Source organism: Diabrotica undecimpunctata, chromosome 4, assembly GCF_040954645.1.
Source record: "Diabrotica undecimpunctata isolate CICGRU chromosome 4, icDiaUnde3, whole genome shotgun sequence".
Classification (NCBI taxonomy): domain Eukaryota; kingdom Metazoa; phylum Arthropoda; class Insecta; order Coleoptera; family Chrysomelidae; genus Diabrotica; species Diabrotica undecimpunctata.
Genome location: NC_092806.1, coordinates 113,981,065 through 114,004,419, shown reverse-complemented (window position 1 = coordinate 114,004,419; position 23,355 = coordinate 113,981,065). Strand labels below are relative to the sequence as shown.

General features: G+C 32.2%; 1 protein-coding gene across 1 annotated transcript; it reads right to left on the bottom strand.

Annotated features, from left to right (window-relative positions):
- Positions 1 to 4,388: 4,388 nt before the first annotated feature.
- Positions 4,389 to 22,730, bottom strand: LOC140439864 (uncharacterized). The gene is made up of 2 exons (XM_072530028.1): positions 22,274 to 22,730; positions 4,389 to 7,725 (listed from the first exon to the last, which is right to left on the bottom strand). The coding sequence occupies exons 1-2, from the start codon at positions 22,605 to 22,607 to the stop codon at positions 6,695 to 6,697; spliced, it is 1,365 nt and encodes a 454-aa protein (XP_072386129.1). The 5' UTR covers positions 22,608 to 22,730; the 3' UTR covers positions 4,389 to 6,694.
- Between the last annotated feature and the right edge of the window lie 625 nt (positions 22,731 to 23,355).

The following is a 23,355-nucleotide window of genomic DNA, read 5'->3' as shown; positions in this document are numbered from 1 at the left end:
GAAAGTGAAATAGCAGATGAAGGTATGAACCTAAAAAATGAGGATGGAAGTGAAGAAAGCGAAGACGACGACCAAACAACACTTACAAAAATGAAGTTATCAGAGGTTAAAATCGCATCTCAGTTCAATCGCATCCTACACATTTTCGTAATTTTAGAGAGTTGATTATAAAAAAACAGCAAACATCGAAAGTACAAATGAAACATAATTACTTTTTCAAAACAGGATTACCGACAGCAAGTGCGTCGATATTAACAGCAACGTCACTTCATGACGAATGTTCGAAGAAAATTAAATAGAATTTTGTTTGTATTTTGTACTTTTTACATATATCTAAATACAGTGTACATAAGTACATATTTTCAAAAAAAGTTTTTTGATTTATTTTAAATATATTCTTATATAACGGACTTTAACGGACACCCCGTTCCCCAAATAGTCCGTTAAATCGAGGTTTTACTGTACTGTAGTATCTACGAATAAATTCTATGTAAATAGTTGAGAATGTTGATAGGTAAACTGTGCACGTCTTTTTGATGAAGCAGATCCATTAATTTTTGTAACACGGTTTTCTTGTATTTTAACAGCGAATTAGAAATGTTTCTTTCCCAAGAGAATTCATAGTTTAATATTTGAAAATGTTGCTTAAACTGTGAGACCCAGTTGCATCTGTTCTTATTTACTGAAGTAAGTTGAAGCTAGCGCAGAAAACAAATAGGCGGAAGTCCTGAATCGTGCATTTGCGATAGCTTGAGGCAATTTAAAGCAAACTTGAAAACAGTGAAAGAAATTTTGATTCTTCCTGTTTCAAATCTAAAAGCATAATCAGGTGTATTGATACTAAGATATGTTTTAAAAAAACACTATTTGTATTCTTTCCAACTAGTCAGCATATATTATTTTTGAAAAGGACACAGCTCATAACAAGGCTTTGAACAAACGAAGTTTTACACGAGATGTCCAAGAATGCATTTTCATGTTAGCCATTAAACCTATTATATTGGAAATTGCACGTTTTGCTCTTTCTACGGGTGTATCGGCCACTGTTTTAAATTGAGGTAGGGTGACTCCTAGGTATACAAATTTATTATATAACAACTTCAATTGCTCTTATAAAGAAATTTATCACCCCTACTACCGATGAGACCGCTTCGGGCAAATGGAAGAATTTTGGTTTGGTCTTCATACACAGTTAGCTGGTTTTGGTCACAGTACTTTGCGCTTTTTTAGTCGCAGTGGTACAACAAAAGTGAAGGTGAATACTTATCAATGCAACCCCTTGATTCCCTGAACCATGACTGACACTCAAGAAGATTATTTTCTTCAAAACAATCTGAGTCGGTTTTTTTTTAAATATTAGTAAAGTTTAAATATTAAAGCAAATTTCGCACTTGTAAAGCTTATCGTCAGTGAAACCTTAGAACTCTAGGTTCTAAGGATTTTCTCTTGTGTGTATGCTTATATGACTTTTCAAAGCTCCAGAGTAACTAAATTGCTTAGAACAAATTTTGCACTTATACCGCTTTTCTCCAGTGTGTATCCATAAATGATTTTTTAAATGTACATCTTCACTAAATTGCTTAAAACAAATTTCACACTTGTAAGGCTTTTCTCCAGTGTGTATCCTTAAATGTTTTTTTAAAATTACAGCATAACTAAATTGCTTAAAACAAATTTCACACTTGTAAGGCTTTTCTCCAGTGTGTATCCTTAAATGATTTTTCAAAGTTTCACTATGACTAAATTGTTTAGAACAAATTTCACACTTGTACGGCTTTTCTCCAGTGTGTATCCTTAAATGCCTTTTTAAATTTACATTTCGAATAAATTGCTTAAAACAAATTTCACACTGGTAAGGCCTCTGACCAGTGTGTATCCTTAAATGTTTTTTTAAATTTCCAGCATCACTAAATTGCTTAGAACAAATTTCACACTTGTAAGTCTTTTCTCCAGTGTGTGTCCTTAAATGCCTTTTTAAATTTACATCTCGACTAAATTGCATAGAACAAATTTCACACTTGTAGCGCTTTTCTCCAGTGTGTATCCTTAAATGATTTTTCAAAGTTTCACTATGACTAAATTGTTTAGAACAAATTTCACACTTGTACGGCTTTTCTCCAGTGTGTATCCTTAAATGCCTTTTTAAATTTACATTTCGAATAAATTGCTTAAAACAAATTTCACACTGGTAAGGCCTCTGACCAGTGTGTATCCTTAAATGTTTTTTTAAATTTCCAGCATCACTAAATTGCTTAGAACAAATTTCACACTTGTAAGTCTTTTCTCCAGTGTGTGTCCTTAAATGCCTTTTTAAATTTACATCTTGACTAAATTGCTTAAAACAAACTTCACACTTGTGAGGCTTTTCTCCAGTGTGTATCCTTAAATGTTTTTTTAAATTTCCAGCATCACTAAATTGCTTAGAACAAATTTCACACTTGTAAGGCTTTTCTCCAGTGTGTATCCTTAAATGATTTTTCAAAGTTTCACTATGACTAAATTGTTTAGAACAAATTTCACACTTGTAAGGCTTTTCTCCAGTGTGTATCCTTAAATGCCTTTTTAAATTTACATTTCGAATAAATTGCTTAAAACAAATTTCACACTGGTAAGGCCTCTGTCCAGTGTGTATCCTTAAATGTTTTTTTAAATTTCCAGCATCACTAAATTGCTTAGAACAAATTTCACACTTGAAAGACTTTTTTCCGGTGTGTGTTACCAACGTTTTTTCTGATTTCGGTTTCTCATTCTGACGTAAACCTAAAAGAAAAATCAAACTATAAAACTTTGCATACTGAAACTGTAGATCATAAACAAAATCTAACAACGCTGGAATAAATAAAGTAAACACACACTATGACAACGTCATTTATCGTCCAACCTAGTTGGTACTACGCCCAAGTTTCCACATATTTCTATACATTGACCTATACTATTTGGGTTTATCACTAATAGTTTCATCCCTATTAACACATGTCTACCCAATACTAATTTTTTTATGTGTTTGACTGGGTATATTTCCCAGTTATGTTCACAGCATATAACTCTCAAGCATGTTACCTCCTCTAGCAAGAAGAAGGCAGATAGTTTCTAGAGTCTCACGTGATCCGGCCTTTAACTAAAACATTTGGAGGAAAACTAAAAACGATTATTTTATTTATTTCACAGCCTTATAGAAACTGACTTCATTAGTGGTAAAATACAAAAATTGGATGCAAAAGTTGCATTTTTCACCTTTAAAATGCACTTTGATTTTTGTCGATGGGACACTCAGATTAAAAGATAACGAATTTTTACCGTCAAAATTTGATTTCGCTCGTGTAACTAACATTCAAAATCGCCGTTCGCTTCAAATGTGATTTGTGAGTACATATTTATTCTACACCAAAAGTGCTAACAAACATTTTAATTCAAAATTGTCTTAGTTTTATTTCTAGTTTAAAACATTTGTCTTACGGTGTACAGATTCTTGGTAAATCAATGTTTTCCGTTTTTCACTGCCAACGAGGGGATTTTAGAGGAAAGCCCGGGGAAATATTTTAGTCTTAAACGACTGTTGTAATGATTTAAATGTGGAAAGTAATAACACCTAATACTTTATTCCTTTTTTTATTTAATAATCTCTTTACTTCATTTAGTAATTGTTTTCTTGGATATGGATGGATATTTTGTTTTACTATGTGTTAAATTCTACTGCATTATTATTTACTTAATTTTAATGTACCTACTTGTATTATTACAAAATTGCTAGTTTGTTTTATTTTGCGACTAATAGAAATGTGCCAAATTAGTCTTTTAAGCCCCAAATATATACAAACAAAAATTGGTTGTATACCACTTTTTGATTGTCTCTAGGTGCGCCTAAATCGGCAATATTTTTACTGCCATATGTATAAGACTCTAATACTGGCAACAATGTACCAGCTAGGATGATCAAATTTTGTGACAAATTCCATTATGTCTGTTCTTACCATTTTACCATTATGAAATGGTAAAATGAGTATAATAATACAGATTTCTCTATAAGTGACAAATTAATATTTAGACAGTTGTATTACTAATTGGCTATTATGCCTATATTATTTCTTTCCGAAAGTTGAAGAAAATTAAAAGATAAACTTTCATAATCTGGGTTTTATAAAGCGGAGACCAATTTAATAACAATCAATATAGGTGTTTCTTTTTTTTCATGAATTTAAAAAAACCATAGCAAGTGAGAATCACTTTTTAAATTTTATTAGTTCTAGTTAAACGTTATAACAATTAAGTACTAGGACATTAAACAGGGCAGTCCAAAAAAAGTTCCTATCTCTAAGAACATTAGTTATCTACCAGAAACTAAAATATATAACTTTCCCAAAGAACTTTATGAAATAAAAAAACTTTCAAGCTCATTCCAAGAAAATTTATTGTAAATATTAGTGACATCAGTTACACTACAAAAACGTCATAAATATAACATTTGTAAGTTTTTAATTAACAATAGTAATTTAAAAATATCGGTTTGAATTTTGTGATGTTATAGCGATCGCCATATTGTTAGACGCCCTGGACAAAATCCATTCTAAAGGTCTTGGTATTATAATATTTATTAAGTATATAATATAAAAATTGCAAAACTATGACCAAAAATAAAGTATTCTCTAAATCATTCTGTATACATATACAGCCCTGTATTAAACTATGAACTATTATTATAGAATTTTGTGCAAAGTTTGGTAAAAATGAGTTGTTGTGCAGAACGACATACACGACTTTTGACGGACAGACATTTTTTAATAGGGTGGATCTATAAAAAAAAACGATTTCGGTTGATTGTTCTGAGACGACACACAATTTTTTGCTGAAATAGATTCAGAATAACTTGCATACCAATAAGGACTACTATTTGAGAATAAGGAGGATCACTTACTAATTATTGTTCTGCAAGTTATGCTGAAACCATTTCATCAAAAATTTGTATGCTGTCTAGTTCTAAAAAATGGTGTTTTTGGAACAACGAAGAATGAAAATTTTAAAATAACACTTTGTACTTCATAGCGAGATATTAAAAATTAATTAGACTACAGCATATAAAGGTATACTACTCTATTGTTTATAAATACTAAAATAATTAACTAAAAACGTCTAAATAGATTTTTCAAACTAAATAGGTCTTTTATAGATATATTACTTATAGAGTGTAAATTTTATGATATCGTACTTTCAAAACAAAAGTTGCAGTATCTACTATTCTGTAACTCTGTAAGTTTCAGCGTAACCAGTTCAAAATTCAAACCGATAACATTCCTATTAAATTTTGATAATCTGCCAAAGTGTTGTACAAAGTAATTGGTACGGCAACCCTGTTAGTATGACGTTTCGTTTGAAGCGTTTCGAAGCCGAACGTAATGCTATCTATCTATGATAAATACTACCATTGCTTCAGATGGGAGAACAATTTGAAAGCAGCAGTTCAAGACATAATTCTTGTTTAACGAGATTTTTCATGTTTAGGAAAAAATATTTAACGTTTTATTGCAAATATTTTCCACTTTTACAGTTTTATATATGTTGTTATTAATTTTTTTTTCCTATTGGGATAAAACTGTAAATTCAAAAATTTTCAAAAAATTCATAAGTATTTCTTATAAGTATATCTTAATGCTGTAAAAAATTAACAAAATCCTATGTTTGGTTTTCCCGCTTTATACTTGGAAAAAAGTAGTTTTTTTGTTTTTTCAAAAACGAAAACATGAAGTTTGCTTAAAAGTTGTCAAAATACTTCTAGTCCTCACATATACCTTCTCAAATTTTTTGAATTTGAAGATTGTCTTTTGGGGGGTGCAGATCAACCTTAAATGATGATTACCAAGTTAACATACAATAATGGTAAAAGTTCAATTTTTGATGAAACAATCATGGCCAAATCAAAATAATTATCGGTAATCGGTTTTTATGGTTATTCATGTAATATTGGTTAAACGTTTTTAAATGTCCAGTATAACAGGTTACTACTTTGTATCCTTGCAATGAAATTTAAAATTTAAAATAAAATACAGAGTGTTTCATTTAAAAATATATATCTTTGATGCGGTACTCCCAAATGTGTATGGAGCACTTGCAAGGCTTGTCTCCAGTGTGTATTCATACATGATTTTTTAAAGTTCCAGATTAACTGAATTGCTTAGAACAAATTTCGCACTGGTAAGGTTTTTCTCCAGTGTGTATCCTTAAATGTTTTTTAAAATTACAGCATCACTAAATTGCTTAGAACTCTAGGTTCTAAGGTTTGTCTCTAGTGTGTACATGTCCTTTCAAAGCTCCAGGGTAACTAAATGGCTTAAAACAAATTTCACACTTGTAAGGCTTTTCCCCGGTGTGTACTCTTAAATGCTTTCTTAAAGTTCCAGCGCCTCTAAATTGCTTAAAACAAATTTCACACTGGTAAGGCTTTTCCCCCGTATGTCCTCTTAAATGCTTTTTTAAAGTTCCAGCATCACTAAATTGCTTAAAACAAAATTGGCAAGGCATTTCTTCAGTGTGTATCCTTAAATGTTTTTTTAAATTTACATCTTGACTAAATTGCTTAGAACAAACTTCACACTTGTAAGGCTTTTAAATGGTTTTTTAAAATTTCAGCATCACTAAATTTCTTAGAACAAATTTCACACTTGTAAGGCTTCTCTCCAGTGTGTATCCTTAAATGTTTTTTTTAAATTCCAGCATCACTAAATTGCTTAGAAAAAATTTCACACTTGTAAGGCTTTTCTCCAGTGTGTATCTTTAAATGCGTTTTTAAATGTCCATATCGACTAAATTGCTTCGAACAAATTTCACACTTGTAAGGCTTTTCTCCAGTGTGTATCTTTAAATGCGTTTTTAAATGTCCATATTGACTAAATTGCTTCGAACAAATTTCACACTTGTAAGGCTTTTCTCCAGTATGTATCCTTAAATGATTTTTCAAAGTTTCACTACGACTAAATTGTTTAGAACAAATTTTACACTTGTAAGGCTTTTCTCCAGCGTGTATCCTTAAATGCGTTTTTAAATTACCATCTTGACTAAATTGCTTAGAACAAATTTCACACTGGTAAGGCTTTTCCCCGGTGTGTACTCTTAAATGCTTTTTTAAAGTTGCAGCATTACTAAATTGCTTAAAACAAAATTGGCAAGGCATTTCTCCAGTGTGTATCCTTAAATGCTTTTTTAAAAATCCACCATCACTACATTGCTTAGAACAAACTTCACAATTGTAAGGCTTTTCTCCAGTATGTATCTTTAAATGCATTTTTAAAGTTTGATCTCGACTAAATTGCTTAGAACAAATTTCACACTTGTAGGGCTTTTCTCCAGTGTGTATCCTTAAATGCGTTTTTAAATTTACAGATACATTAAATTGCTTAAAACAAATTTCACACTGGTAAGGCCTCTGTCCAGTGTGTATCCTTAAATGTTTTTTTAAATTTCCAGAATCACTAAATTGCTTAGAACAAATTTCACACTTGTAAGGCTTTTCTCCAGTGTGTATCCTTAAATGATTTTTCAAAGTTTCACTACGACTAAATTGTTTAGAACAAATTTCACACTGGTAAGGCCTCTGTCCAGTGTGTATCCTTAAATGTTTTTTTAAATTTCCAGCATCACTAAATTGCTTAGAACAAATTTCACACTTGAAAGACTTTTTTCCGGTGTGTGTTACCAACGTTTTTTCTGATTTCGGTTTCTCATTCTGACGTAAACCTAAAAGAAAAATCAAACTATAAAACTTTGCATACTGAAACTATAGATCATAAACAAAATCTAACAACGCTGGAATAAATAAAGTAAACACACACTATGACAACGTCATTTATCGTCCAACCTAGTTGGTACTACGCCCAAGTTTCCACATATTTCTATACATTGACCTATACTATTTGGGTTTATCCCTAATAGTTTCATCCCTATTAACACATGTATACCCAATACTAATTTTGTTATGTGTTTGACTGGGTATATTTCCCAGTTATGTTCACAGCATATAACTCTCAAGTATTTTACCTCCTCTAGCAAGAAGAAGGCAGATAGTTTCTAGCGTCTCACGTGACCCGGCCTTTAACTAAAACATTTGGAGGAAAACTAAAAACGATTATTTTATTTATTTCACAGCCTTATAGAAACTGACTTCATTAGTGGTAAAATACAAAAATTGGATGCAAAAGTTGCATTTTTCACCTTTAAAATGCACTTTGATTTTTGTCGATGGGACACTCAGATTACAAGATAACGAATTTTTACCGTCAAAATTTTACTTAAAAATTTGATTTCGCTCGTGTAACTAGGTAACATTCAAAATCGCCGTTCGCTTCAAACGTGATTTGTGAGATAACTATTTATTCTACACCAAAAGTGCTAACAAACATTTTCCTTCAAAATTGTCTTAGTTTTATTTCTAGTTTAAAACATTTGTTTTACGGTGTACAGATTCTTGGTAAATCAATGTTTTCCGTTTTTCACTGCCAACGAGGGGGTTTTAGAGGAAAGCCCGGGGAAATATTTTAGTCTTAAACGACTGTTGTAATCATTTAAATGTGGAAAGTAATAACACCTAATACTTTATTCCTTTTTTTATTTAATAATCTCTTTACTTAATTTTAATGTACCTACTTGTACTATTACAAAATTGCTAGTTTGTTTTATTTTGCGACTAATAGAAATGTGCCAAATTAGTCTTTTAAGCCCCACATATATACAAACAAAAATAGGTTGTATACCACTTTTTGATTGTCTCTAGGTGCGCCTAAATCAGCAATATTTTTACTGCCATATGTACAAGACTCTAATACTGGCAACAATGTACCAGCTAGGATGATCAACTTTTGTGACAAATTCCATTATGTCTGTTCTTACCATTTTACCATTATGAAATGGTAAAATGAGTATAATAATACAGATTTCTCTATAAGTGACAAATTAATATTTAGACAGTTGTATTACTAATTGGCTATTATGCCTATATTATTTCTTTCCGAAAGTTGAAGAAAATTAAAAGAAGATAAACTTTCATAATCTTGGTTTTATAGAGCGGGGACCAATTTAATAACAACCAATATAGGTGTTTCTTTTTTTCATAAATTTAGTTATCTACCAGAAACTAAAATATCTAACTTTCCCAAAGAACTTTATGAAATAAAAAAAACTTTCAAGCTCATTCCAAGAAAATTTATTGTAAATATTAGTGACATCAGTTACACTACAAAAACGTCATAAATATAACATTTGTAAGTTTTTAATTAACAATAGTAATTTAAAAATATCGGTTTGAATTTTGTGATGTTATAGCGATCGCCATATTGTTAGACGCCCTGGACAAAATCCATTCTAAAGGTCTTGGTATTATAATATTTATTAAGTATATAATATAAAAATTGCAAAACTATGACCAAAAATACAGTATTCTCTAAATCATTCTGTATACATATACAGCTCTGTATTAAACTATGAACTATTATTATAGAATTTTGTGCAAAGTTTGGTAAAAATGAGTTGTTGTGCAGAACGACATACACGACTTTTGACGGACAGACATTTTTTAATAGGGTGGATCTATAAAAAAAAATGGTTTCGGTTGATTGTTCTGAGACGACACACAATTTTTTGCTGAAATAGATTCAGAATAACTTGCATACCAATAAGGACTACTATTTGAGAATAAGGAGGGTCACTTACTAATTATTGTTCTGCAAGTTATGCTGAAACCATTTCATCAAAAATTTGTATGCTGTCTAGTTCTAAAAAATGGTGTTTTTGGAACAACGAAGAATGAAAATTTCAAAATAACACTTTGTACTTCATAGTGAGATATTAAAAATTAATTAGACTACAGCATATAAAGGTATACTACTCTATTGTTTATAAATACTAAAATAATTAACTAAAAACGCCTAAATAGATTTTTCAAACTAAATAGGTCTTTTACAGATATATTACTTATAGAGTGTAAATTTTATGATATCTTACTTTCAAAATAAAAGTTGCAGTATCTACTATTCTGTAACTCTGTAAGTTTCAGCGTGACCAGTTCAAAATTCAAACCGATAACATTCCTATTAAATTTTGATAATCTGCCAAAGTGTTGTACAAAGTAATTGATACGGCAACCCTGTTAGTATGACGTTTCGTTTGAAGCGTTTCGAAGACGAACGTGATGCTATCTATCGATGATAAATACTACCATTGCTTCAGATGAGAGAACAATTTGAAAGCAGCAGTTGAAGACATAATTCTTGTTTAACGAGATTTTTCATATGTTTAGGAAAAAATATTTAACGTTTTATTGCAAATATTTTCCACTTTTATATATGTTGTTATTAAATTTTTTTTCGTATTCTTACCGGTAGCTTTATTATAAGCCGAAACAAATTATTTTTTCCTATTGGGACAAAACTGTAAAATCAAAAATTTTCAAAAAATTCATAAGTATTTCTTATAAGTATATCTTAATGCTGTAAAAAATTAACAAAATCCTATGTTTGGTTTTCCCGCTTTATACTTGGAAAAAAGTAGTTTTTTTGTTTTTTCAAAAACGAAAACATGAAGTCTGCTTAAAAGTTGTCAAAATACTTCTAGTCATCACATATAACTTCTCAAATTTTTTGAATTTGGAGATTGTCTTTTGGGGGGTGCAGATCAACCTTAAATGATGATTACCAAGTTAACATACAATAATGGTAAAAGTTCAATTTTTGATGAAACAAATAATTATTGGTAATCGGTTTTTATGGTTATTCATGTAATATTGGTTAAACGTTTTTAAATGTCCAGTATAACAGGTTACTACTTTGTATCCTTGCAATGAAATTTAAAATAAAATACAGAGTGTTTCATTTAAAAATATATATCTTTGATGCGGTACTCTCAAATGTGTTTCCAGCACTTGCAAGGCTTGTCTCCAGTGTGTATTCATACATGATTTTTTAAAGTTCCAGACTAACTGAATTGCTTAGAACAAATTTCGCACTGGTAAGGCTTTTCTCCAGTGTGTATCCTTAAATGTTTTTTAAAATTACAGCATCACTAAATCGCTTAGAACTCTAGGTTCTAAGGTTTGTCTCTAGTGTGTACATGACCTTTCAAAGCTCCTGGGTAACTAAATTGCTTAAAATAAATTTCACACTTGTAAGGCTTTTCCCCGGTGTGTACTCTTAAATGCTTTCTTAAAGTTCCACCGTCTCTAAATTGCTTAAAACAAATTTCACACTGGTAAGGCTTTTCCCCCGTATGTCCTCTTAAATGTTTTTTTAAAGTTCCAGCATCACTAAATTGCTTAAAACAAAATTGGCAAGGCATTTCTCCAGTGTGTATCCTTAAATGTTTTTTTAAATCTACACCTCGACTAAATTGCTTAGAACAAACTTCACACTTGTAAGGCTTTTCTCCAGTATGTATCTTAAAATGCGTTTTTAAACTTTGATCTTGATTAAATTGCTTAGAACAAATTTCACACTTGTAAGGCTTTTCTCCAGTGTGTATCATTAACTGCCTTTTTAAATTTACATCTTGACTAAATTGCTTAAAACAAACTTCAAACTTGTAAGGCTTTTCTCCAGTGTGAATCTTTAAATGCGTTTTTAAATGTCCATATTGACTAAATTGCTTCGAACAAATTTCACATTTGTAAGGCTTTTCTCCAGTGTGTATCTTTAAATGCGTTTTTAAATTTCCATCTTGACTAAATTGCTTAGAACAAATTTCACACTTAAAAGATTTTTCTCCAGCGTGTATCCTTAAGTGCCTTTTTAAATTTACATCTTGACTAAATTGCATAAAACAAATTTCACACTGGTAAGGCTTTTCCCCGGTGTGTACTCTTAAATGCTTTTTTTAAAGTTGCAGCATCACTAAACTGCTTAAAACAAAATTGGCAAGCCATTTCTCCAGTGTGTATCCCTAAATGCTTTTTTAAAAATCCACCATCACTAAATTGCTTAGAACAAACTTCACAATTGTAAGGCTTTTCTCCAGTATGTATCTTTAAATGCATTTTTAAACTTTGATCTTGACTAAGTTGCTTAGAACAAATTTCACACTTGTAAGGCTTTTCTCCAGTGTGTATCCTTAAATACCTTTTTAAATTTACATTTTGAATAAATTGCTTAAAACAAATTTCACACTGGTAAGGCCTCTGTCCAGTGTGTATCCTTAAATGATTTTTGAAAGTTTCATTATGACGAAATTGCTTAGAACAAATTTCACAATTGTAAGGCTTTTCTCCAGTGTGTATCCTTAAATGCGTTTTTAAATTTCCATCTTGACTAAATTGCTTAGAACAAATTTCACACTTGAAAGGCTTTTTTCCGGTGTGTGTTACCAACTTTTTTTCGGATTTCGCTTTAATCTCATTCTGACGTAAACCTAAAAGAAAAATCAAACTATAAAACTTTGCATGCTGAAACTGCAGATCATAAATAACATCTTACAACGCTGGAATAAATAAAGTAAAGACACACTATGACAACGTCATTTAACGTCCAAGTCCATAGTTGGTACTATGCCCTGTACTAAGTTTCCAAATCTTTTTATACATTGACCTATTCTATTTAGGTTTACTGCAACACTTTTTGTGATGATTCTGAGCTTGTTTCTGCTTTTTTATGCAGTACTTCAGCCCTATTAACGCATGTCTACCAAATACTAATTTTTTATGTGTTTGACTGGGTATACTTCTCAGTTATGTTCACAGCATATGACTATCAAGCATGTTACCTCCTCTAGCAAGAAGTAGGCAGATAGTGTCTAGCGTCCCATGGTACCCGACCTTTAACTAAAACATTTGGAGGAAAACTAAAAATGATTATTTTATTTATTTAACAGCCTCATAGATCCTGACTTCATTAGTGCCAAAACGCAGAAATTAGATGCGAAAGTTTCATTTTTCACCTTTAAAACGCACTTTGATTTTTGTCGATGGGACATTCGGATTTAAAGATATCGAGTTTTTACAGTCGAAATTTTACTTAAAAATTTGATTTCGCTCGTGTAAGTAACATTCAAAATAGCCGGTCGCTTCAAGCGTTATTTCTGAGAGAACTATTTATTCTACACCAAAAGTGTTAACACACATTTTTCTTTAAAATAACCTGCTACTAGTTTGAAACATTTTTTCTACGGCGTACAGATTCTTGGTAAATCAATGTTTTCCGTTTTTCACTGCCAACGAGGGGGGTTTAGAGAAAAGCCCGAGGAAGGAGGGCAAACATTTTTGCATCTTTTTGAGATCCCAAAAAAGGTGTTAGAGGTTGAGTGGCATTTTAGTCTTAAACGACTGTTGTAATCATTATTTAAATGTGGAAAGCAATAATACCAAATAGTTTATTCTGTTTTTTACTTAATAATCTCTTTACTTCATTTAGTAATTGTTTTCTTGGAAAGGGATGGATATTGTGTTTTACTATGTGTTAAATATCTACTGCATTATTATTTACTTAATTTTTATGTACCTACTTGTATTATTACAAAATTGCTAATTTGTTTTTTTTTGCGTCTAATAGAAGTGTGCCAAATTAGTCTTTTAAGCCCCACATATATACAAACAAAAATTGTTTGTATACCACTTTTTGATTGTCTCTAGGTGCGCCTAAATCAGCAATATTTTTACTGCCATATGTATAAGACTCTAATACTGGCAACAATGTACCATCTAGGATGATCAACTTTTGTGACAAAGTCTATTATGTCTGTTCTAATAGGATAAACTAAAAAAAAAAGTTATTTACAAAAATAGTAGGCAACTGTAAGCTTAGTCAGACTAAGCCCGGTCGTAGCCAACCTTTTCATGGAGCACCTAGAAAAGAAGGTAATGGAGTCAGCATACAAGTCAAGGGTATGGGTTAGATACGTCGATGACCCTTTTGTGATTTGCTGTGGAGTAGAAAAACTTAACGATTTCCTGTCTTATATAAACACACTACATCCAAATATTCAATTTACGATGGAAACAGAGAACTAGCGTTCCCAGAGTAAAGTATTAATAAATCGAAAGGTAGGTTACTTAGGACATAAAGTGTTTCGAAAACCTACACACACGGACGATACCTAAACAGGAACTCAAATCATCATCCAGGCCAAAAACAAAGTATCATCAAAACTCTGGAGGAGAGGGTAAAGAGAATATGTGAACCACAGCATCTGCAAAGTGAACTTCTTCATATTGACAAAGCGCTTACCTCTAATGGTTATACCAGAACAGAAATACATAAAGCGATTAACAACGATTTTAGAAGAAAAGACGAAGAAACAGCATGTATAGGCAAAGCGTTTTGCCCTATATATCGGGGATAAGAACAGAATTGTGGGAATACTTAAAAAGCCAATATAAAGGCCATTTTCAAGCCTACAAAGAAAATCAAGGACTATTTAAGATCGGTGAAGGACAAACGCGACCCATTACCAACGGCCGGAGTATACCGAATACCATGCACATGTGGAATGGTATATGTGGGAACCAGGAAAAGACACACAAACACAAGGATCAACGAACATAAAAGTCATTGTAGTTTAGGCAAGAAACGCAGATGCTGGATAAAACATAACAGTACTACCCACGGTTATATCAGGAAGCGGTGGAAATATATAAGTATCCAAATTATTTTAATCGGATAGACGAAGGACTAAAAATTGACAAAATACCAATATTAAAATCCACAAACACCCTTCCCGCAAAACACGAAAAAAGAAAAGCTACGAACGACGACACGCCCCCTCACGGCGAAACCAGTGGAGGGGAGGCGAGTGGAAAATATAAATATGGCCTCCGTAGTACAACGCGGCAGTTATGCAATACGCACCATCCGGGGCCAAAACCTCAGAGCCCAACGCATTCTTAAAACTACCAGCTCATCCCTCGGCAATCAAAAGACATCCCAAATCCAAACTCTCTTTCCTACCCTCTATTTTACTAGACCTTGCCAGCAATGAACTCCCTGATGAATACATTGACATTCTGGAGGCAACTCCCCTCATTTATCACCGTCGCCAGTAAATATAAATGCTCACTTCGAGCTTGCCTAGACAGGGGGGATCGGTTTTCTGTGGTTTCCCGATCCCATTGCACAACGATAACGATACAGCCACAGCTGCCCTCTCGCGCCGCGTTTTCAGACAGTTATTAATATCAAATCAACAAATTCATATTCTCTATATACCGATTCGGCAAGTTTTCAACTACCGTATACGTTATTCAGTATGTGAAACAAAGAAAACACTTAATTGTTTGAATACGAGTGAGACACAATCCACGCATGTTGGAGTAGCGAGTCTAATTTTTAAACAGTGTTGCGAAATTTCTGTTACATAATTCCTTCTAAAAGATTAGTCGGATACATGAGTGTAACATAATGTTTAAATCCACTACAGTTCATTGTAGAATGAAAATTAATATTGCCCCAACAAAACTTACATGAAGTAATCATGAAGTGTTATTTTTTAAACGATTATATCATTACTTGATTAATGAACAAAGAACACTAAATTGAGAAATTGAGATGCGACAACAGCGTGAGCTAAATAAATAACGCACTTCAGTAGACAGACAAATAGTGTAAACCGTTTGCCCTCTCTATGACTTCCCCTCAAAAAAATAGGCGGTGCTTATCTGTACAATAAGGTAAGGTCTATTTCTTTGATTTTTAGCTGTCGTGGTAAAAAGTTGAAAACAAATAATTAACATGCCAAGTGTATATTTTCAAGAAGAAAAGATTCAAATGGTGAAATGGTTTTATGAGAACCATTCTATTGTAGAAATAATACAGTTACTTATTGCTGCTTTTCTAAAATCGTCCAATTCCGACAGAGAAAACAGTACGATCAATTATTAAAAACTTTTCCGAAAATTTCGGTTGCATCAATACCTGTACGAAATGTGGTCCAAGGGATCAACCACTACCGAAACAAATATCTCTTGAACGCGAGGCTCGTGAAATGCAAGTTTGTTTAACTGCTGAAGAAACGCCTTGTTCGAGTAGACAAATTGCGGATGAAGTTGACCTAAAGGAGAGAACTGTAAGGAATATTTTAAAAAGAAATAGATACAATTGCTATAAAGTGCGAACCAGCCAAGAACTTTTTCCAGACGATCATTTTAAACGTATGGAATTTTGTGAAACTATGATGGAGAAATCGAATGGGAACAATAACTTTTTAAAAATGTTTTGTTTTCCGATGAATCTTCATTCACAATTCATAAACGTCATAATCCATCTGTCGTCCGCTATTGGTCTATGGAAAATAAACATTTGAGTATTGCTGTGAAAACACAATACCCAAAGAAATTAAATGTGTGGACTGGCATTTATAACGATAATATAATTGGACGAAAATACGAATAATACGATAATTCTGAATGGACGAAAGTATCTAGATTTATTACGCAATCCGATTATTCCAGCAGTTCGAAACCTTGCGGTCAACTTCGATGAATTTTGGTTTCAACAGGATGGTTGCCCAGCACATAATGCAATCGAAGTTACAAATTATTTGGAACAAACATTTCCTGGACGATTAATTTCTACACGAGGAATAATAAAATGGTCCCATAGATCACCAGATTTGGCACCTTTGGATTTTTATTTCTGGGGAATGCTAAAATCAAAATTATATCGGCATGAATTCCAACGAGCCACCAATTTAGCAGAATTGGAAGAAAAAATGGTTCAATTTTGTAGTCGAGTACAACCAAATCAGCTAAATGCAATGAGACTTGCTTTAATTGATAGATTCGGATTTTGTTTAGGTCAAAATAGTGGTTTGTTTGAACATTTATCGGTTAGATATTTTTTTTTAAATGCCTTTAATTTTAATTATTTAGAATAATTTTTTTAATTGGTTTTTTTCTTATAAAAATAATATTTATATTTAGTTAATGTTTGTTAAGTTAATTATTGTTTTATTTCCTAGCTTCCACAGCTAAAAATCTACAAAAATTACATTTAAAACTCGAATATAAGTGTTCGAGTTTTTCTAAAGGTTTACCGACGGAAAGTTGGCGACGAAATAATTTTATGCAAAGAACTGCGCTCCCTATCAGTGTCCGATAATTACTGTCATTACTGAATGCCGTCCGCGATGTATCGGTGTATGTGTATGCCGCTTCGCACTGTGAAAGAAGAAGGCATAGCTTAAAATTTTACAAGTCTTCAGGGGAATAATGCGTTGTTGCCACACATAAATTACTTAAATCAATGTTTGTTTTTTGTTAACCAATTAAGTAATTGATAGAATCTATTAGAAAATAACAATTACGTGGCTACTTTATTTGAATTTTTTTGGGACAATATTAATTTTCATTCCACAGTGAACTGTAGTGGATTTAAATATTATTTTAGACTCATGTATCGGACTAAAATTTTAGAAGGAAAGATATACCAGAAATAATATCAACACTGTTTAAAAGTCATACCTACTCCATCGAGCTGGTGACTGCTTCTCACTTCTATTCAAACAATTAAGTGTTATTTTTGTTCCACATACTGAATAACGTATACGGTAGTTGAAAACTTGCCGAATCGGTATACTATCAATAAATTCTGAAAAGGACCGTTTTACACATTGTCTTTCACCTCTGATTGTCCAGGCGCTCCTCCAATGACCACCAGTTGACCCACAACAAAAAAGAACCAGCCAACTACAAAACAAAAAATAAAGCACGTCCTGAAGAGGCAGAAGGCCTAAAACAGGACATCAAACACCAGTTCCAAGAATACACTCAAAGAGAGACTATACGAACAACTCTATTACTACAACGCGGCGTCAGTTTCAGCTTACAAGCGAAGCAGTAACATCTCCAGAAGATGCCAACCCCTAGTGTTGGCGAAACGTCGAGAACTAATCTCCGAAGACAACGGCCTAACAGCCCGAACAAATAGTTTAACAAATATAAAATATAACCTCCACATTTTTTTTTGATATAACGTAAATGATGATTACCAAACTGACATATAACAATGATAAACTTTCAGTTTTTGGCCAACTCAAAATAATTGTTGGTAATCATCTTTTATGGTTATTCATGTAATATTGGTTAAAAGTATTTAAATGTCCAGTATAACAGGTTACAACTTTTTATCCTTATAATGAAATTTTAAATTTAAAATAAAATACAGGGTACTTCGTTTAAAAAAATATATTTTTGATGCGGTACAGTGCTATGAAAGACCCTGTATATTTATAACTAATTTTAAAATGTGAAGCTTACAGTTAACTCCTATTTTTGTAAATAACTTTCTTCAGCATCACGGCATCTCCTATAATAACAGATGTAATTGATTTTATCATAATAATTGATTATCCTGTATATCTCAAAAACATTGTCAGCAAGAGTATGGCTTGTACATTTGTTTCCTAAATATGTTTCCTAAATAGACAATACAATCGTGTAACAAAGGATTGACAAAATCATACTCATCTCAGTGGCTTAATTGTGTTTAAACATAATCGGCACTTTTGAGTACCAACAAATTCTGGTACACTTATATCCCAGATATTGAAGTAGATAGGAGGGAAGGAGCCAAGAAAAGAACACCAGTCGACAGCCAGAGGTTAAAAGAAGCTGTTTTAGACGTTATTAATAACGGTACGTCTCTCAAGGGAATGGCAAGTCGTTTTCAAATAAATATTATGACATTAAAAAGATACGTTCGCAGACAACAATCCGAAAATATTGAAATATCCTTCTCTCCTGATTACAAGAAGGCTCAAATATTTACAAATGCAGAGGAAAATATGTTTAAAAATTATTTAGACGTTGCCAACAAAATTATGCCTTACAAGAAAACAAGCAAAAGAACTGGCGTACGAGTTTGCCGTTATAAATAGTAAAAAAAATCTGCTTCTTGGAATAAAAATAAGCAAGCCAGTTACGACTGGTTATATGGATTTCTGAAGAGGATGAAGACCTTATCATTACGCTCTCCGGAAGCAAATAGTCTTTCTAGAGCAACTAGTTTCAACAGAAATAATGTATCAAAATTTTTCGTAAAGTTCTTGAAAACCATGGAATCGGACCAGAAGCAATTTGTAGCGTGGACGAAACTGGACTTTCCACTATCTATAAGCCAAAGAAGATCATTGCATGTAAAGGTGATAAGCACGTTGGTAAAATTACGTCAGGGGAACATGGAGCAACAGTGACTGTTTGTTGTGCAATCAATGCAATTGGAAACCATATACCGCTTTTTATGGTTTTCTTTGGCATGCTCGCATGATTGATAATAGTCCACCAGGGACCACAGACGTAGTTTATGAAAGTGGATGGATGGCCGCTTCTAATTTTATCAAATTTTTTTAATTTTCAAATATATGTAAAGGCGACTACCGATAATAAATGTTTAATCATAATGGACAATCATGATAGCCAGGTTACTCTCGAAGCCATAACATATGCCAAAGAACACGGAATAATTCTTACCATACCACCACATGTCGCATAAGCTCCAGGCGTTGGACAGGAGTGTATTTGGCCCTCTCAAGAGTTTCTATAAAACTGCCTGTAATGATTAGATGGTGACCCACATAGGACAATTACAATATACTAAGTCGGAGGATGCTTAGCTTACGCTTTCCCGTTAGCATTTACCCCACGTAATATTGAAAGCGGATTCAGAGTTAAGGGTATATGGCCTTTCAATTCCAATATTTTTACCAATGAAAATTTATGTCGGCGTATGTAACTGATCGCGAAGATCCGGAAAATAATTCCACTTTATGTCAGTTTGATGTTGCAACACCAGCAATAGATAATAATGAACCCTCCACTTCTACTGGCACTTTCACCACCCCTGAAATAATTAGACTGTCTTCACTAAACAGCCTTCTACTTCTACTGGTACTGTTACCACACCTTAAATAATTAGGTCACATCCTGTAAATGGAGATACTTCACAAAATGATCAGCTACAACAAACATCAATGGAGCACAATAACCAGCCTTTCACTTTTGCCACTTTTAGTAGCCCAGAAATGATCAGACCTCATCCTAAAGCCGGGACCAGGACTTCAAAAAAGGGTAGAAAGCGAGCAACTATGAAAATTCTCACAGCTACACCAGAAAAACTTGGGCATGAAGCTGAAGTTAGAGCTAAAGAAGAAAAAAAACTAGAAAAAGAGTAAAAGGCCAAATTAAGATCACTTAAAAAATGACTAAACAAAAACTTAAGGATTGGAGAAAATCTTCAATTTCGGGGGGCAGTGACATTCTGCTATCATCGTTAGAGTCTGAATATGACCGTAATGATGAAATGCAAGTAGAGAGAGATACTGAATGTGAATCAGAAGCAAAAGGTGACGAGTTTGAATTGAGTGTGCAAGATTGGGTAATTGTAAGCTTTTTCTCCGAAAGAAACTTAGCCCATCGTTACATAGGACAGATAACAGGAAGAAAGAACAAGGATTTTAAAATCAAATTTGACCAAAAAAGAGGTGACAAAACCTTTAAGTGGCCAGAAAACGAAGACATGGGTGAAGTCGCATGTGACCAAATTTTAAAACAGTTACCAAGCCCGACTTTTAGGAGCTACAGTAGACGCATAGGATGTTTAGTCTTTCCTAAATCACTGAGAATGTTCAATATTCTACAATAATTATTTTTTTCACTTTTATAACTTTTTGAATATAATTTTCTGCCAGAAAGTGTTTCTATTTTTAATAATATTTTTAATAATTTTTGGTTTTATTTTAATATTGTAAATCTGGGAAGGTATAATCAAGTCACCCATACACAAGGATCAAGTCTCCCGAAGTACGGGGAGACATGATTAGTTTTTCTCTATTACTAGATTCTACAAAAACTCGTTATTTATTAGCAGTATATTTTTCGGGTGCATAACACCCAAAACTTTGATAAATTTATAATGTTCCACTAAATTATCAAGGTTCTAGATTGGTTATAAAAAAAGTTATCCGAAGAAATGTAATGTTGGGATCAAGTCTCCCTCTTCTCTCCTACAATTGGACAAGAAAAAATAAAATCTCTAATTTTTCAGTAACAACCTATCAGTCTTTTTGCATATCATTCTATATACATTCCGACTTCCAAATTCCACAACTCACAGCTCAAATGTATTTCTTTAATATAATATATAATCCTCTGATCAGACCAAGTATTGGTCTTTTTATTCCTATGAAATTTTCCAAAACTGCAAACAATATTGCAACTATTTTAGCTTGCCAAGTGATTGTCTAGCAACCAGGTAAAACAACACAGTTTATACAAAAAATGTGTGGCTACAAATAAAGCTTTATGGCAGAGCCATACTAAAAACATTCCCCAATATGCAGAAAGTATTGCTTGTTTAGAGACACACTTACTAATAAATAGTTATAAACATTTTTCAGTAATTTTAATCTTGAAATCATTTAACTGTTAAGTTGAATGAAGGTAACTTATAACCTTTACCTTTCAACTGTCCTATAAACCTTTACAAAACAAAAATTATTTTTATTATGCATATATTTACTGCTATTAAAATTAATTACAGCTTTAACTAGTAGTGTTCTACTATGGATTCTTCAATAAAAAACACTCATTATCAAATTTATTATGAACATATTTCTGAAGCATTACTGAGTCATATTTAAACTCTTCTATATTTACATAATATTATAAAAACGAAAACTTTAAAACAGAAAAATCATATTAATAATGATGAAAACCTAAGTTGCTTATTGTGTTCTTCCTGTGTTCAGTCCTTTTCCCCAGTGTAACAGAGAAAACTGAGGCAAAGCCTCAACTGGCATGAAGCAAAACTGAGGTCACATGTTCTATAAATCTGGCCCATTATACAGAGATATACGGACTGTTTTGCATCAGTTTGCTCTGGTACACTGGAAGAACAGAATTATATTGCAGCCATAAGTCTATGGTCCGAACATAGTCAGAATAATAAACTTTCAAGTGTGCAGTTTTTTCTGACTAAACACATTTATTTATCACATAAAGAACAAACAAGCCACCCATATGTAAAACAACACTCACAATAAATCAACCTAAAATATTAGCATTTTAATAGTAAGCAAAAACCATACATATTTAAGATCAAGGCTAATCTCCAAGGCTCTGTTTAATACCATATTACAATAGTCAAATAGTTGAATTGAGGTTACATTTATATTTAAGAATAAAGATATATTTTAGAGATGCACCCACATAAAAAACCATTTTTGTAATAACAGTTTGCAAATGATTAGGATTATCTATAATTTTCCTTTTCCATTTTTTAAAAATTATTTTCCCAAAACTATTTTGATTTATACATACCACATTGACTCTGATTTTCTTCAATTAGGTCTTTATTATCCTTAATATTTGGTTCACACTTCAAATTTTTACAGGTTAACAAATTACTATTACCTTCAATTTGTTCCTGTTTTACATTTTCAATAAATATTTCCGTATTCATTTGATTGAACCAATCTTCAGAATCTTCATTAGCTGTATTATCTTCGAGTATAAGTAATTCTTGTTTAAATTCATTTTTTATAGTAACTGGAAATTCTGTGTTATTCACATCATCGTTCTCTAATTGGATTTCGCATTTTATATTAGATACTTCTACTTCACTTTTTGTGTAAATGTCTTCCTGTGTCTCCATACTGTATGTTTAAAAGTTTTCAAGTTTCATTCACTTAATGTTCACTTGTGAAAAATTGGACAACAAAATAACAAATCCAAAAGAAAAAGAAAAGACAAGACTAAGACAAGACAAGATACACAACACCACCACAATGCTCTGTTATTCTATGACCACAACACAGAACAGAACAGCCAGCGTTGCCAGGCTCAAAAAAATTATTTCCCCAAATTGTGTTTTAAAAGTTGCCAGATTTTGAACAGAATTCCCATCGAGCAAAAAGACAAAAGAGGGAATCTAATCGTTATGAAAAGGAGACCAAAAAAGTGGCCTCTGATGGCGGACATATCCGGAAATGCGAATGCGCCAAATTTAAATTTCATGACACTTCAAAATAATCATACAGTGGTGTAGGGGTTCTAATTTATCTATTTATTTGTTATATTACATAATATTAATACATAATACACTTAAAATACTTTTTTAACACTAGAACACAATAAAGTTTTAATTAAATAATAACAATAATAGTCTAAAATGTGAAACAATTGTTAAAAAACTTCAATTCAAATACCAATAATCTTTCATGTGACAGTTGAGACAAACAATAACATCAGCAATAACATAACCCAACTAAATTTGATTTCTTAAACAAGGAAAGAGCCTCTCTTTCCTTGTTTAATGTGGCCTCTCAAGATGGCACTTCCTGTCTATCAATATTTTTGCCCCCACTACCTTTACATTCCCTCTTTTGTCTTTTTGCTCGATG

Excerpts from the sequence above, each read along its gene's own strand:
- LOC140439864 (XM_072530028.1), bottom strand. The coding sequence starts at position 22,607 with ATGGAGACACAGGAAGACATTTACACAAAAAGTGAAGTAGAAGTATCT. Across the intron at positions 7,726-22,273 it reads AGAAAATCAGAGTCAATGTG|GTTTACGTCAGAATGAGAAA; the intron begins GTATGTATAAAT and ends TTTTTCTTTTAG.